This window comes from Stylophora pistillata, chromosome 2 (assembly GCF_964205215.1).
Source record: "Stylophora pistillata chromosome 2, jaStyPist1.2, whole genome shotgun sequence".
NCBI classification, from domain to species: Eukaryota; Metazoa; Cnidaria; class Anthozoa; order Scleractinia; family Pocilloporidae; genus Stylophora; species Stylophora pistillata.
Window position 1 is genome coordinate 27,597,536 of NC_142520.1, and position 16,590 is coordinate 27,614,125.

General features: G+C 38.2%; 2 protein-coding genes across 2 annotated transcripts; one reads left to right on the forward strand and one right to left on the reverse strand.

Annotated features, from left to right (window-relative positions):
* Positions 1–235: 235 nt before the first annotated feature.
* Positions 236–5,927, reverse strand: LOC111333687 (tetratricopeptide repeat protein 28). The gene is given in 5 exon segments (XM_022939319.2): positions 236–1,559; positions 2,081–3,176; positions 3,179–3,243; positions 3,245–3,399; positions 3,401–5,927. Coding segments are annotated over 5 exon segments (1,584 nt in total). The 5' UTR covers positions 3,611–5,927; the 3' UTR covers positions 236–1,501.
* A 2,877-nt stretch (positions 5,928–8,804) lies between these two features.
* On the forward strand, positions 8,805–16,492 carry LOC111333694 (serine/threonine-protein kinase RIO3). The gene is made up of 10 exons (XM_022939329.2): positions 8,805–9,352; positions 10,546–10,668; positions 11,260–11,355; positions 12,493–12,611; positions 12,763–12,912; positions 13,269–13,396; positions 14,168–14,350; positions 15,056–15,215; positions 15,536–15,814; positions 15,919–16,492. The coding sequence occupies exons 1-10, from the start codon at positions 9,139–9,141 to the stop codon at positions 16,021–16,023; spliced, it is 1,557 nt and encodes a 518-aa protein (XP_022795064.1). The 5' UTR covers positions 8,805–9,138; the 3' UTR covers positions 16,024–16,492.
* The last annotated feature ends 98 nt before the right edge of the window (positions 16,493–16,590 follow it).

The window sequence follows — 16,590 nt, forward strand, 5'->3', positions numbered from 1 at the left end:
GCGAATCTTAGCCCACCCCAGAAGGGCCGAGATGGAGAATGGGCTGTAAGACAAGTCGGGGAGAGGTTTGCCGGGGATCTGGTACTGACTCCGGACAGTTCTCTTGCGAGCTCGTGCTCTTGAAGGCGTCATACGTTCGTGCGGGGCCAGGAAATGTTCGTGACCCAATGCTACTAATAAGGGCTCGTAGACGGCCATAACCGCTCCTTCGCCGGAGCTGTCTTTTGCAATCGTCACGTAACGGGAGGAGAGAGAGCACTTTGCGTGACGAGACCAAACAACGGCTGCGAAGGAGACTACCGGAAGTGTTGCACCAATACATTATACATTTGCTTACGATTATTAAGAAAACATGCAGAGACAATAAACCACAAGACATCTTTGTCTGAATTTAAATTAGATTAATTAAGAGGGGTTTCACTTCCTCTCTATTAAACGATATTTTCGTTGGAATCTTTTGAACGGAGCTCATAATTATTTCTTCAAAAATGCAAATATCGGTTACTTAGTGTCCCATTTTAACCCACTCAAATCAAAAACTAACTCTTGCCAGTGTGTGGCTTGCCTATGTTAACAAACTGCGTGGCCAAGATATTCTCGTTTTAATGCGTCGTTAAGTGACGCTTAACGCGATAAACGATCTGCCAGCCTGGAGCAGGCCCTCATTATTAACAATGCAGGGCACACGAATAACATGTGCGACATTGATCGACCGAAATTCGCTTCAACTCTCGAAAGTTAACCTGTAACATCTCATGCATTGCGATATTAATCCATTTTTATTACACGACTCAGGCAGTCAGAGGGCCAATAACTAAAATCAACCAATCAAAATGCTCTATTGCCGGTCAATATTCTCTCAGTATTGGACCGGGCACTGTCCCGAATCATCCCGAATGATACCGCACTTGTGTCCCTTTGAACTTCAGTCGTATAACGGTTGTGTTAGAATCTTACACAATTAATGCTTTTTCTCCTGCCTGTTTGATTTCCGAGTTAATTCTACCTCACTCTTCGTACAAATTTATATCTATTTCCTACATCAGAATCTAGCGACCTGGACTTTTTACGAATTCTGGCTGATGGTCACGTCAATATCCGACAACCTGTTTGCACTTTTCTGTTTGACTATTGTATCTCGCGCAAAGTCTACTCCTAATTTTTCCTCAAAAATTTTCTCCCCGTTTCTTCTCTTTTTTGTTTGTTAATAACTTTTTTGAATATTGCACATTGTTTGTTCCCTTCTCACATTTTTTAACGATAAACTAACTTCCTGCTCTCAATTTTTTCATTCCAAGTTTAATTTTAGTTCCCTATCAAAATACTTAACAGATCTAACAGCTAAATTGCAAGTTTCGCTGTCGCTCCCTTTCGACTCAGCCATGCTTACAAAAGCCTGCAAAAGCTACTTGACTTTGGAAAAAAAATTAAAATGTCTACGCAAACCAAAACTAGTGTCTATTCAAAAAAGATGCAAGGGAAGAAGAATATTTGTGTGGGATCAGTAGTCACTCTGTTCCTTCTCTGCCTCTTTGTTGTCCTCGTTGAGTTCTTCTTTCCTAAGAAAAACATATACATTTGTCACTATTTCAACTTTAAAGCAATCGTAACAGATTTCCTGTAAAAGAAATTTCTTTGCGCTTCTATGTCATTGCATATGACTATCCAAACTTCCAAAATTATTGTCGAATATACCATGCTTGATGCGAAAGTTACTTTTAGATTTTCATTTAATTGTCACATTGTTGTTGAATTTCTACGACATAAAATTAGCTGTTTCACTTTCTCAGATTACCTTCATCGTCGTAGTGTCTAACATCGTATCGGCCTTCAGCAATTATTTCTGACTATCTTCCATGCATGAAAAACTGTAATTATAAAGGCCAATCTTAGAAAGCTATTCCGCGTTAAAATCTTGCGGCTTTGAGCACCAGATAATATCAACTTTTGACATTTTGTGAATGAAAGACAAAGATAAGAATAAACAGTATGGAATTAGTACAAGTTGGTCAACAGAAAGAGTTTAGTTCAGTTGCTACTCGGTTTATAAAAGAAAATTGATCATAATAATCTGACTTACCCTTTTCTCAAAAAGTCAAATGTCACGTTATCCTCTATCAGCACGAAAGGAGCCCATTGCGAAGGTTTGGGAAAGCCATTGCTTCTTAACCATTGGACGGCCTGGTGAAGAGATTTACAGGCACTTTCTCTACGAACAAGGTGTTTGTAGAAATGCTCCATGAGCTTGGCCGTTGCTTCGTCTTCTATATCCCACGATGCCACCAACACTGAACGTGCACCGGAGGCTAAGAATGCTCGAGCGATTCCAATTACTCCTTCCTTTTTAACCAATCCACGCCCGTTGTGACAACGGCTGAGTACGACCAGTTTAGCTCGCACTTGAACTCCTTGAATGTCGGACATTGTCAGGAGGTAATCTTCCTCCTTTGAAGTAATGTTAGTACTACATTGAGAACTATTACTGGTACATTGAGGAGAGAGGGCAATCTCTCCTCTTTCGGCATTTCCATGTGCGGCAAGATGTATCAGACTCACCAGAGGTATTGCTTGAAGTACTGCCTGCTTTGTTGCGCGCCTTTCTGTTAAAGGTTGAACGTCCAGCAGTCGACCAACCATCTATGCTTCCTTATTTGCACAGGACAATGGTGTAACGTCAAAGACTCATCCATTGTAATAGACTTTGCTAACCGTAGGATTACCCACCACCAGTGCGTCACTTTGACTGTGATAGTCGGATGGACATTCTTGAATGTGCCGAAGAGTCGTTAGAGAAGGGACGATGCGTATTCTGTACTTCTCCGATAAATACTTTCTGGCTGATTCATCACGCAAGGCAGCATATGGGACTCTGTACGAAAAACGATCCGGCATAATGATGATTTCAGGCTCTGTAAGTAAATCTGCTATAAGCGCGACGATCCATTGCTAACACGAATGATGAATCCTTCAGGTATCTTTAGTTTCGTCACCTCGTAAATTTGCCCGGCTCTCTTCATGAACAGAAGTCGTCACGCTGTTATCCAAAGAACGGGCTTCGCAGTTGGCTGTGGGTAAAACGCCAAAACAGGTGGCACTCTTTTTGAAAACTCCCTCCAAATCGCAAACTTGATCAGCAATAAGAGTCTCTACTTTGACTTCGTCTGCTGCTCGAAAGCAATGTCTCCATTTACTTTCAATACCCAGAGAATAACTTGCCACTCTGTATGAGAAATGTATAAAAAAACAGTTACTTTCTCTTTTCATAATGTTTTCAATCCCGAACCATGATTGTGGATCAGCTGAGATGTGGCTTTCAGCGGAATTTTTGCCTGCCATGATTTCTGCGAGAACTCTTGCTCGTCCCAGCTCCTGAACATAGAGAGCATCTCGAAAAATGTTTAGCCTTGCAAAGCAAGTTGCTGAGTAACTGATAGGGAAAAGAACCGCGTTCCTTTAATAGAGACATTTCCAACTCACTGTTTTCTTTCAGAGAAGTTTTAATTTGTTCATATTTTCCAATACATTGAAGAAGATATCCCTTTGCCTCCACAGCCTCTGACTGAAATATCTTTAACTGTGTAATACTGAGAAGGCTTTGAAACTCGAACATTTTGAGTCCAATTTGGCTGCTTATGGAGCAAGCTTTCTTAATATAATCTGCTGCCTTGCCATATTCACCAAGCCATCGGAATACTTTTCCAAGCGTTGTGTAAAGTTGTGCTTCTAACTTCCTATCGTCACATTCCTTGCTGCTGATGATAAGCGCCCTCTCACAATGTTCTTTTGCCTTCTGGTTGTCATTCACAGAAGCAGAGACATCTGCCAATGCTGCAGTAGCAATGGCTTCTAGTTCTCTGTCACCAATCGCTATACTGACGGCGACTGTTTTGTCCAAATGTTCTTTAGCATGCCGACTCTTTCGAAGCGTACTGTAAATGTTTCCAGGATTGAAGTATGACAAACATTCTCCTTTTTTGTCGCCGATTTCTATCTCGATGGCAAGAGCTTTCCCGTAATATTCTTTAGCCTTCGAATATTCGCCAAGAGAATCAAACAGAGTTCCGAGGTAACCGTACCCTGTTGCTTTCCCTTTCTGTCACCAATTTCTATCGCGATGGTAAGTGCTTTCTCGTGATATTCTTTAGCCTTTTGCTATTCGCAAAGGCGAGAAAACACATTTCCGAGGTTCCCGTATGTTGTTCCTTTTACTTTTCTGTCGCCAATTTCTATCGCGATGGCAAGTGCTTTCTCATAATATTCTTTAGCCTCCTGATATTCGTAAAGGGAATTAAACACAGCATCGAGGTTACCGTACCTTGTTGCTTTCCCCTTTCTGTCACCAATTTCTATCGCGATGGCAAGTGCTTTCTCGTGATACTCTTTAGCCCTCTAATATTCGCTAAGATGAGAAAACACAACTCCGATGCTCCCGTATGCTGTTCCTTCTACTTTTCTGTCGCCAGTTTCTCTCGCGATGGCAAGTGTTTTCTCGTGATACTCCTTAGCTTTCTGATATTCGCCAAGGTGAGAAGACACTTTTCCGAGGCCCCCCAGGTTACTCCTTCCCCATTTCTGTCGCCAATTTCTATCGCGATGGCAAGTGCTTTCTGGTAATATTCTTTAGCATTCTGATATTCCCCAAGGGAATCAAACACATTTCCGAGGCCTCCGTATATTGTTCCTTCCCTATATCAAGTGCTTTCTCTTAATATTCTTCAGCCTTCTGATATTCGCAAAGGGAATGAAACATTTTTCCGAGGTCTAGGTATCTTGTTGTTTCTCCCTTTCTTCGTGCTTTCTCCTGATCATATTCTTTAGCCCTCTCATATTCGCCAAGGGAGTGAAACACAGCTCCGAGGTTTCCGTATGTTTTTCCTTCTACTTTTCTGTGGCCAATTTCTATCGCAATGGCAAGTGCTTTCTCGTGATATTCCTTAGCTTTCTGAGATTCGCCCGAGGCGAGAAAACACACTTCCGAGGTTCAGGTATGTTGTTCCTTGTCCATTTCTGTCGCCAGTTTCAATCACAATGGCAAGTACTTTCTCGTGATATTCTTTAGCCTTCTGATATTCGCCTAAGTGAGAAAACACAGTTCCGAGGTTCCCGTTTCCTATTGCTTCTCCACATCTGTCGCCAATTTCTATCGCGATGGCAAGTGCTTTCTCGTCATATTCTTTAGCCTTCTGATATTCCCCAAGGTTATAAAACACAGTTCCGAGGTTCCCGTATGTTGATCCTTCCCCATTTCGGTCGCCAATTTCTATCGCTATGGTTAGTGCTTTCTCATGGTGTTTTGCTTTTAACCCTTGAATAAGGAAGTGTTCCTCGTTTAGTATTAAATTCTGATCTGTTTACTATTGTTCCCACCAATCACGTAGTTCCATTTTCTGCCTCTAAAAGCACACACAACCCACAATTCCTCTATTCGCTCTGACGAAGGGCTAACGCTCGAAACGTCAGCTTTTATAATCGTAACGGTGGCCAATTTACCATTTCAACTTTGTTGGTATATTGAAATTACTTCGTTACCCCCACCGACGCAGCCCCAAACAGTTTCTTTAGAAACTATCAGCCTTTTTTCATTCGTATTCTGGTCGTATGACTGAGGAAGCCAAGATCCACAGTAAGAAACTGAAATAACGCTTCACCCTGTGAAACAGAAATCAATGGCAATAAGAAGTGTGATTGTTGAAACAAAAAATTCTTTAGAAAACCTAAAACAGAATTGTCTCTCTCCAGCCTCCCCGTAATTCAGATTAAAAAAAAAAAAAAGCTTGGCATCTTTGTTCTTTCTAGATCAGAATTTACCGTTCATGCATCGCGTGTCTCTTTTACGCTCTTACTCTTAGGCCTGACATCTAAGAATTGTTTAACATGCAATTTCTCCCCGCAGTAACAATTCATTCTTCAGCCAACAGTTTTGGAGAAGAAAGAAACTTATCAGGTGAATGGTGTTCAATTGACGCAATATTTTACTTTCTGAATAATATTTACATTGACTTTTGTAACATTTAGGAGAGGAGACTTAGAAAGATCACGAAAGTAAAGGCCTAAAGCTCAGTTAATCATGTTATTTTGCAGACTGTGACAAGTTTAAGTCAAGTTTTCAGCAACAAATCTTTGCCAAAGTCTAAGATGATCCCGAGGTTTGAGTCCCCCGCCTTTGATCGAATGTTTAGACCACAACATTTCAGTTTTGTAAAGTGTGAAACGATCGTTTCTAAATATATTTTTTACTACAAACCTTTTACAGAAGATACTTGTCCTGTTCATATTTCAGTCCAATGACCGTCCGGCTGATGAAACCAAAAGTAAGAAACTGTAGTAAATTAAACTTTCTCTGCAATACAAACATAGATGCAAAAAGCTATTGTAAGAAAGACGTAAAAACTTTATGGGTGAAAAAAGAGATTGATAAACCAAAGAGGGAACAGTAGATATCAAATATAAAGATTGAGTTGGATTTAAAAAGAGCAAAAAAAGGCAGTTTAGAAATGAAACTATTAAATGCTCTTCATCTTCCACATAAATAAAGTGCACAAGATTAATTTATCAAACAGAATAGATTTTTTCCGCCCTGATTTCATTTGATATTTAGCAATGCTGGGTGATTTGTACAAATCCGCGTTGCCATCGACACTGAAAAGCCTTTAGATACGGAGGACGGCCAAGGCAACCGACATCAGAAGGAACTAAACGGAGATTTTATAAGAAGAATCTCTGCTCTTGTGATGAACATTCTTATCAAAAATAACTCAATTTCAAACGGTCTTTTTCTAACCCGATTGTTTAACGTTGGATGGGTATGGAGTAAACTAATTTGAAGCACTGATTTAATTGCGGAAGAGATTTTCTCTACTTAGGATGTGAAGAAAATTTTGAAAAGAAAAAGAGGGAAGTTATTTAGAACGACTTCCTCTACAACAATTCATATTGCGTCAAGATATTAATTAATATAGTAATGGTCTCTACAATAGCAGCTCCGATAATAAAGGTGTTGAAAAGTGTATGGTAAAATTGATGGCAAGTCACTGTAACACATCAGTACATTAACTATCAAATATCGCACTTACCTCGACTTTAACTCTGAACGCTTTGTTTTCTTTGTAAAGCGGTGAAGTAACCAAATTTAGAAAAAAAAATCAGCAGCATACACATGTATGTGACAATTGTTTATTTTAGAGTTATAACCGCGTGATAAATCTTAGCCCACCCCTAAGGGGTCGATAAAGAGCATGCGTTGTTAGACAAGTCAGGGAGAGATTTGCCGGGGCAGTCTGGCACTAATTATCAGAGCTAGACCCCGGACAGACCTCTTGTCGACTCGTGTTCTTGAAGGCCCCATACATTCGTGCGGATGTGGCAGTGTTCCTGGCAAAATGCTGTTAATGAGGGCTCGCAGGCAATTGTAACCTCCTTTACAGCCGTTGTTTGCTTTCATTGCGCAGCGAAAGGAGGGAGAGAGAGAGCACGTTGCGGGACGAGACCAAACAACGGTTGCGAAAGAGCCTGTAGTAAGTGTTTCCCCAATGAAGTTTATCTTTACTTACAACTAGTCAGACAACAAGTATAATAGACAACAAAATAACTGAGTTTAAATCAGATGAATTGAAATATTTTTTTCTTTTTCTCCATTAAACGATATTTTCGTTGGGACTTGATCTTTTGAACTCATTTAAGGTTTTTTTCTTTTACAAACACCAGTTACTGAGAGTCCAATCTTTACCCACCCACCCACCCACCCAAAGATGACTCTCACACACCTGGCATGCCTATGTTTAGATAAGTGAAGATAGGGACAAAATTCACTCTTCAGTTTCGATATGGTAGCGGTTTAAATCTACGGTTTTCTATCACCCGGTTTGCGAGTGAGCGATAGAGGCCGCCCCGAAATTTTTTTCATGCGGTAGTCAGGAATCTAGTTCCTTCAAATATTTGTGCGATTTTCAATTTTAGTGTTGAAACTAATCCGGGATCGCTTCGGTTTTGCTTTACTTCGCTTTGTGGTTGGTCCACAAAACTCGCGCCATTCTCTTAGCCAATCAGATCCAAAGCTAAACCAACCACGGCTTAGACACCCCCATTTATCCGCGCTTTAAGCAGTTTATTTGTCTTCACTTTGCGCCTGCGCCGTTATTGGCCTTTTGTAGTATTTTCTTGTCCTTTGATTGGTTGTTTTGATAGCTAACCCTAACTATGGCAAACTAAGACAATCGATTGAAATGCACTCTGAGGACACTAAAATCAAATCCGATCAACACCGTTTCTCTTAGAGTCTCCTTTTAAAATAAATCGTTTGCCGAAAGAAAAGTTTGCAAAATTATAAAGGATCTTTATTGGAGTTTCGACTATAGGATCGCGACGCTGTCGCCGAGGGAAAACATTCTGATACTTGGCTCTAATGTAAATGATCTAAAGCAGAGGAAGAACGTTGGGACTTAGCCACCGGCAATATACAAGAAAGCTTGCGTATCAAACTAACTCAGTTTATCTCAACTCAAGCATTGTCACGTTATTTAAACCAGGAACATACAAGACTGGTTTTCAGAAGCTTTGTTCCTTATCAAATTGGTTTGTTTTTTAGAAGAACGTAGAGTCTCTTTGATTAAAAGGGGAGCAAAGTTGAATTAGAAAGGAAAAGGAAGGCTCGATTTCCGCCGTTTTCTAGAGTTCCCGACTGAATAGGGAAGGCAGTGACTTCGTTAAGATGAGCGCAGGCTCATTTCCCGGACAGCGGCTCACAATCGAACGCATTGCCTGGTCAGTTGTTCTAGTTCAAATGCCATGCGTAACTATTGCATCACAACCTTTCAAATCCTTGCAACCCATTCAGTTTATAAAATTATGTAATCTACTTTCTATTTCTTTTTTCACAACACCCAAAATATTTCATAGAAACCAGGTTTCTTTAGTGCTCTCTAATACCTTACGGTTCAATTTTGAAGGTACGTCTAGTGATATCAAATTTTTATCGCCTAAAACAAGACTATTTATTTTCCAATTTCGTTCTTCGTACGTCTTTCGGTGTATTATATAGAATTAATTTCAAACGTTTACTAATACATTTTCAAAGTAATATTTTTGAATTTCGATATATTATATATTTATACAGAATTGTAAATAAGATTATTTTAAATCATGGAAGTATCAGAAAATATCGTTGTAAACAATTCTGTTGGTGATACGTCAACCAAAAAATTGAGTCCATGGGGAAAAAGCCCTGCTGTGGCTCCATGTTCCTTGGCTTCTGTTATGGACGAGGAAATCGCTAAAGAACTCCAGGCTAAAGAAGACTGCTTGGCTGGATATCATCTTCAAGGAGACAAAGCTTCATCTGCAAACACGTTTGAAGGTAACAAACTGACATTAAGGGTGAATCTTTAGGACACGAGATAAAATCATGGTCTCTATATGACATTCACTTACTGTGACCCCCTTCACCGTTTGCACTCTTGCTTTCTCTATTTATTCCATGTTATTGTTAAGAACTTATGGTAATGTTAGGAACTTCGTCTGGTTTTTCTCACATTGTTGCAACATGTAAAGGTTTAAAGTTTGTGTTGAGCTTGATTTCCTGCCTGACTCCACAGTAATCTCAGTATGACAAGTTTTGAAGTTCATGCCAAACATAATTTCTTAGCAGTTTAGTTTTGAGTGACCCATCTGTTGTCACCCAAATATAGCATTTGCTTCACACTTCAATAACCCATACGTTGTGTCACTGTTTGTGTTGTAATTTTTTAATTTACAAACTCTGCAATAATTATGATTTTTTCCACTTCCAAAGTGCTAACAATCACTGCTTAACCCTACATCCCAATATCAGCATGCATATTCTTCATACTGCTCTCCATACATTTCCTAAGGTGCTAAGAGAGGAAATCTGTTTAATAATCAAGACCTTATTTAGTAGGTGATCATTTCCTTTATTCTTGTAATTTTCATGTACATGTATATGATTCAGGGGTGATATTGTAGGGAGAAAGTACACAGTAGTCGCTTTTAGGCAAGGCTGTGCTCTGAGAAAAAGTGAAAGGAGCCCAGTGCTCTGAAACTTTGAAATACAGGGCGCCTAGTGTATGCTTTTATAGGAAGAAACTAAAATTCCCAAGTTGCCCAAGAGTGAAAGTAAGGTGCCAGGGGCCACTGGGTGCTGCTAGACCACAGCCCTGTTTGGGGTCAAAACATTAATTCTCTGACAAGGAAGATAATTTGTTTCATAAAATATACTTATTTAGCATTCTTAGTTTTTGTATGCAGAAGTTTGTCTTACTATTAACCTTTTAACCCCTTAGAATGACTAGCATCTAATTTCTCCTCACAATGTCACCCTTGAATCACACATTAAGATCACGAGAATGAAGGAAACGATCACCAACTAAAGCAGCTCATGACTGTTAAACAATTTTCCTTGTCAGCACCTTAGGAAATGTATAGATATTGATGCAGTGACTTAGGTGATATTTCCTCATGATGTTTTGTTGAGTGTAGTTGTAAGTTGTGCAATTAAAAATTGTTTTTTTTTTTTTTCTTTTTTTTTTCCAGGGGGAACAAGTCCAGACACTGAGAATGATTTTCTCCTGGCCCAGATGATGCAACTTGAGTATGATAAAGAGTATGATCGCACAATTGATTCCATGGAAAAGAGATACAATGGGGAAAGTAAAGGTATAAAAATGAGAGCTGGTGGTAAGGGTAACTTTATGCAGTGTTTCAAATTTGATGAAATAGTTTTGCATAAAACAGTAGTCATCATTTTGAAGCTCCTGGGATAAACCCCACTGGTCCCTTAGTCTATCAGACAATTTGGTTTTATCAACTGAGTTGATAATGTAAGTTGGCCATGGAATAGAGTTTTTAAAGCTAATTCATGTGATTAGAGCTAAAACAAAGAGCTCTTACAAAGGGGTAATGCTCGGAACTTGAGCTTTAGAACTCTTAACCAATTTACATGATCAATTGATAAACCAAATTATTTTGTAATACGTCTCCACCAAGTTTTAGTTGTTTGACTGTAATTACCATGACTATTATTTTGTGGGTTAGCAAGTATACACAACTGTGGCTAACTCAAACTTTCAAAGGTCCAAGATATTTAGAGCTGTTTAAATTATTGTTGATATTAAAATAGAAGTCATTGAAAAATATGTTTTGAAGTTAGTTGGAGGTTATTGGGAGTCAAAACATGTGAAATTCCATTATTCACCATGATTGTACCTTTTCTTGTATGGTGGCTTATTTCATGTTAATTGTTTTCAGTGTCTGTCTCCTTTGACAATTTCCGCAATGTCCATCCAATCTTGAAGGAAGATTCCAGCTCTTCAGATTCAGAAGAGTGGAATGCAGAGGAACTTGGTAATTGCATCAATTTGATTGTTCTTAGCTGTGTTCTACACTCTTAATCTATAATATTTGAATTTCCTGGCAGTAATATCATTGAATGTAGATGTATAGAGTAACCACTTAATGGCTGTGATTACATGAAAATCATATATTTGAACTGCTGTTAAAGAAACGCATATGAGAATGATCTTCGCAGTGAGGAGTACTACTTATTAAGCAGTAGTGAAAATAAGACCTTAAAAAAAAAAAGAAAGATTCAAGCCTGTACGGGATTTGAAACCATGACCTCTGTGATACTGGTGCAGTGCTCTACTAACTGAGTTAACAAAGTCGACTGGGAGCTGGTCATTGTGGTAGTTCATAATAAACCTGTGAGGTGATGAATATATGAAAATCATATATTTGAAATGCGGTTAAAGAAACGCATATGGGAATGATCTTTGCAGCGAGGAGCACTACTTAAGCATTTGATTTTGAAATCATGCATAAATTATGATTTCAGATCAGATTGCATTCCTCTCAGTTCAATTACTATGAATCATTTATTTTCCTAACCTTGATTTGTGATTAAGGGATGAAACTGTTATGAGAAATTAAATGGTTATCTCTCTTGGTGGGTTAAGGGTTCAACTGACCTGATGAACTTTACCTGAGTCTTACAGTCAATAATATTTTGGTGAAATTGGTCTGTAAGTTTCCCCACATCAAAGCAAGATTGACCATAAATTTCTACCAAGTTTTTCCAAATTGGTGACTTCCTCTGCAACTTTAATGGCCTTAAATGGTTTTTTTGTTTATCATGATGATGATGGTGATTAAAATGATAGCAGCTTGAGTGACTGTATCATGGACAAGATCCACACCATTTAATCAACGAACTCTCACCTGGATGATAACACTAGATGGCTGACTCTTATACCCAAGTTCAAATCCTTTTTTTTTTTTTTTTTTTTTTTTTTAAGATTATTAAAAATGTATTTTTCAGTCACTGATCTTGAGCCCCTGAAATAACTTTCCTATAGTTCAGCACTTTGATGAGAGGTTACATGCAAAAAGTATGGTCAAGAGACTTAATCCCTGTTTGGAAAGTTTGGCACATTGTAATATTAATTAAATAATGATTATGTGTAATGCTGGTTTCCTCAACAGATCCTCCACATAGACATCCCAAGCCTCAAACTAAGCAATCTTCAGGGAATAAAAAGGAGATAATCACCAAACATGATTCAACTGTGTGTGGTCGTCGTAATGTAAAGATTATGGAAAAGGTAAGATCTAATTTGAGGAAAAGGTTCTTTTATTATTTTAGAAATTTTAAGGGGAAAAGTTTACTGATAATAATACTGTAGTGGGGTAAAGGAGCAGTCATTCATAAAAGAACTGTTTCAATTGAGTACTCTGTTGTGGTTACCTTAACAGTTTCCACCAAGTTTTGCTGCTGGTGATATTGGCAGTGCAGGACTGGATCTCAAGCTCTCTAATGGAGTGTTCAACACTTTGAAGCAACATTCTTACCGCGAAGAACGACAGAGTGCACGCCTCCATGAAAAGAAGGAACACTCAACACATGTAGGGTATTCCTTTTTTTTGACTTAAATGATTACCTTGAGTCTTAAAGCCTCCTCAAATTATAGAAAAAATAATTTGACCACAACTTCTTGAGAAAAACTGGGTTGTTCTGTTGCATCCACTGCCATTGGAGAAAGAAACCAAAAGCTTGCTAGATGTGATCCAACAGGGAACTCCTTGATGGAGTGAAAAAGAAAAAATCCCAAATCAATTTTGAGTCAACTTACTTATTACAACTGTGTTTAGATATGGCACCAAGGAGAAATTTAATTTTGTAAAAAATTATTTATTAGGTATGTTTTTAAGATAATTATGTGACATGTAATAGGGTGTATTATATGCACTGTTTGTTGTAGGAGCAAGTTTTAGATCCGAAGACCAGGCTAATGTTGTACAAACTGGTGAATGGAGAAGTTCTGGAAGCTGTTAATGGTTGCATTAGCACAGGAAAAGAGGCATGTGTATTTCATGCCAATGGAGGAAGGTTCGTAATAGCTGTAATGAAACACTTTGTAAGGGTTTAACATGATAGGAGAAAACATTTTCTGTTTTGAAGTTTTGGAAATAGACAATCTTCTAAAGGATAAACTTTGAGGGAGAACAACATCATTCTGTTATTCTTAGTATTTTAAGCCTGCTTACTAATGGCAAGAAGTCATGGACACAGTTGTATTGAAATGTTGATCGAAGAGAATAATTCTGACTGGATGAGATATCAAAGTACACTGCTGGAAGGTTTTTTTGCTAAGAGACTTTAAATCTTGTTGTGGTAAAATTAACAAAAGTAAATTTTTTTTTTGGGAAGTAGGAGAAAATATGCTAGCTTTTTAAGAGGGTACAGTAACTGTTATATCTTGTCTACAATTTGAGTTTTTTTGTCAAGCCACTAGGTCATTGGGATCTTGGTAGTCTGGTCATTGGGATCTTGGTAGTCTTGCTCTTAGGATTAAGTGATAGTATTACTCACCAAATTTGTTCCTGGTTGCCTGTTTTCTTAGCAGTTGTACTCTGTTAATAGCCAAGTCACCTCCTGCCAGTTGCAATTTCTGATAAATTTGTGTTTATTAAAAAAAAAAAAATATATATATATATATATATATATTTTATTCCCTTGTTTACATTCTTCCCGACCTTAAAACACCTATTAGGGGATGTGGTCAAATAAGTAACTTTTAAAAGTGATTGTTATAGTTATTATTTTTTGTTACTGAAAGAGAGATGTCCTCAATTAAAAGTATTTTTGTACTTTGCACAGGAGAGAGGGGGAACCAATGCCAGAAGAATGCGCTGTCAAAGTGTTCAAAACAACTCTGAATGAATTCAAGACAAGGGATCGCTACATCAAAGATGATCATCGCTTTAAAGATCGCTTCAGTAAGCAGAATCCCAGGAAGATTATCAGGCTATGGGCAGAGAAGGAAATGTGCAATTTGAGCAGGTCTGTTGTGTATGAATGTTGTGGCTCAATTTATCGCAATTTGTTTGTTTCAAGGAACCATTGCCACAGCCACAAGAGGTTGTATCACAGAGATTCCCTTTCCAGCAATCCCAAGATCCAAGGATTTGGCCAGCATCAACTTGTGCCACTTATCTGACTGATGTGTGAAACTACATGTTAGTGTACAATCATGTACATTGAAGGACCTGAACATAAGCTACTGACAGTTAACATATTGACACAGTCCACCTGTAATAATTAAGCAGATTTGATTTTGATTGTTTCAATGGTATGACAAAAGGATTTGAATGTCGAATAAACTAGTTTTTGGTGGTTGCTAAGCTTACACATTAATGAGACTTATTATAAGCACTGGCCATATTTCAAAGGCCAGTTTTGTCTGTCACTTTTAGTTCCTGGGATAAAACTACTCTTCACCCCTTCCTTGGTGGGATGTTAGTCCCTTTTGCACAACAGCTAGCCCTATAGAAGTTTCTTATTTTTATGACAGTTTGCCAGCACTCATTTATACACCTGAAGGGCAGAACATTGTAGGGACTGTTGAGTTGAGTGTGTCTTGGCCAAGAGAAAAAGAAATTCATGGACACAAACTTTTTCATTTGATCAGGAATCTAGCATGCTAACTCACTAAGCCACCAGTCTCTCACTGTTGTAGGTATTAATTGGGAATTGTTTTGAATTCAGAATGAAGAAAGCTGGTATTCCATGTCCAACAGTGGCACTCCTGAAGAAACATATACTAATCATGAGTTTTATTGGCAAGAATCAACAACCTGCACCAAAACTGAAAGATGCTGTTCTATCTCCACGCCAATTACAACAGGCTTACCAACAGTGTGTTCAAGTATGATAGTCATATATTTACAGTTGTTCAGAAACTGCTGCATGAATTCTTTCCTAACTCATGAAACTAGATGGAAACAAACATGAGGGGAAAAATGAGATGTAAACTCTGTCTATAGTCATTTCAATGAGTTCCCTGGAAAGTCGCATTAATTTTGTACTTCGGTACTCCATATTTGTGCTAGAAAATGTTAAAAATATGTTTTAGTTGCTCAAAGATAAAGGTCAGTGGCCTGTGGCACTTAGGATCTACTAATTTGAAAAAAAGTGAAACTTTGATAAATATATTTTGTTTGAAGAGATGATATTGTGATATTGCAGATGATGTGTACAATGTACCAGAAATGCAAACTGATTCATGCTGATTTGAGTGAATACAACATGTTGTGGCATGAAGACAAAGTCTGGTTTATTGATGTCAGTCAGTCAGTGGAACCGATGCACCCCCATGCCTTGGAGTTCCTCTACAGAGACTGCACAAATGTTGTTGAGTTCTTCACCAAGTGCAGAGTTCCAGATGTTTTGTTAGCTCATGACTTGTTCAATGAGGTCACGCAATTGGCCATCTCACTGAGCCCAGAACAAGGTTTTCTGTCCCAGGTAACAACTCTCTTAGAGACCTTAACTCTCACCTCTTGAAACTAAGTTTTCAGTCTTCAGCAGTCAAAGTTCTCTCACAAAAATGTGTTTAATTATTTTTCTAGGTTCAAGCTTATGAGAAACATGAACTTTCTGTTGGAGGGAGAAAGAATGAAGAGCCTTATGACTTTGATTACTTCTTTAACAAGACAAGCACACAGTTGCAATGATTGGTTTTGGAGATTACTCTCAGACTCTTCCAATACAGTTATGATAATTGTATCTCAGAAATCTCCACTTTTGTGGTAGATAAATATACTGTGGGGTACAGATCTCTCTCAAACAAAGCTAGGTATATTATCAGTCTGCACTTGTTAGAACATTGAGCATGTCCAGTTAATGTGCTCAGACAGGGACAGGTATCAAGAACTGTGTAAGAGATACTCGTATATTAAATTCATATCAAGAATTCTTAGTGCCAATAGTTTAAAAATTAGCTTTTGTCTTGAATTGCAGCATGGCATTCTAATACTTATCAGACTTCTAATAGTTTGCTGACTTTCCACTAGAAAGCTTGGACTATAAGATGGAAAGAATGAAAACTCAACAAAGGATGTTACCTACTTTCTTATGTAAAATTTCAATCCTGCACTATAAGCTGCAATTGAAGGCTATTAAAGAAAGATTTTCAAAATTGAATTATACCCGTCCAGTAGTTTTACTTTCTTACATGCAACTACAACATTTTGTTGTTTGTTTCATTCCCCTGCAGGACTGTCACTACTTTTTGTTAATGA

Coding starts and splice junctions, on each gene's coding strand:
- LOC111333694 (XM_022939329.2), top strand. CDS start 9,139: ATGGAAGTATCAGAAAATATCGTTGTAAACAATTCTGTTGGTGATACG. Junction 12,612..12,762: donor ATGTAAAGATTATGGAAAAG/GTAAGATCTAAT, acceptor TTACCTTAACAG/TTTCCACCAAGTTTTGCTGC. Junction 15,216..15,535: donor CTTACCAACAGTGTGTTCAA/GTATGATAGTCA, acceptor GTGATATTGCAG/ATGATGTGTACAATGTACCA.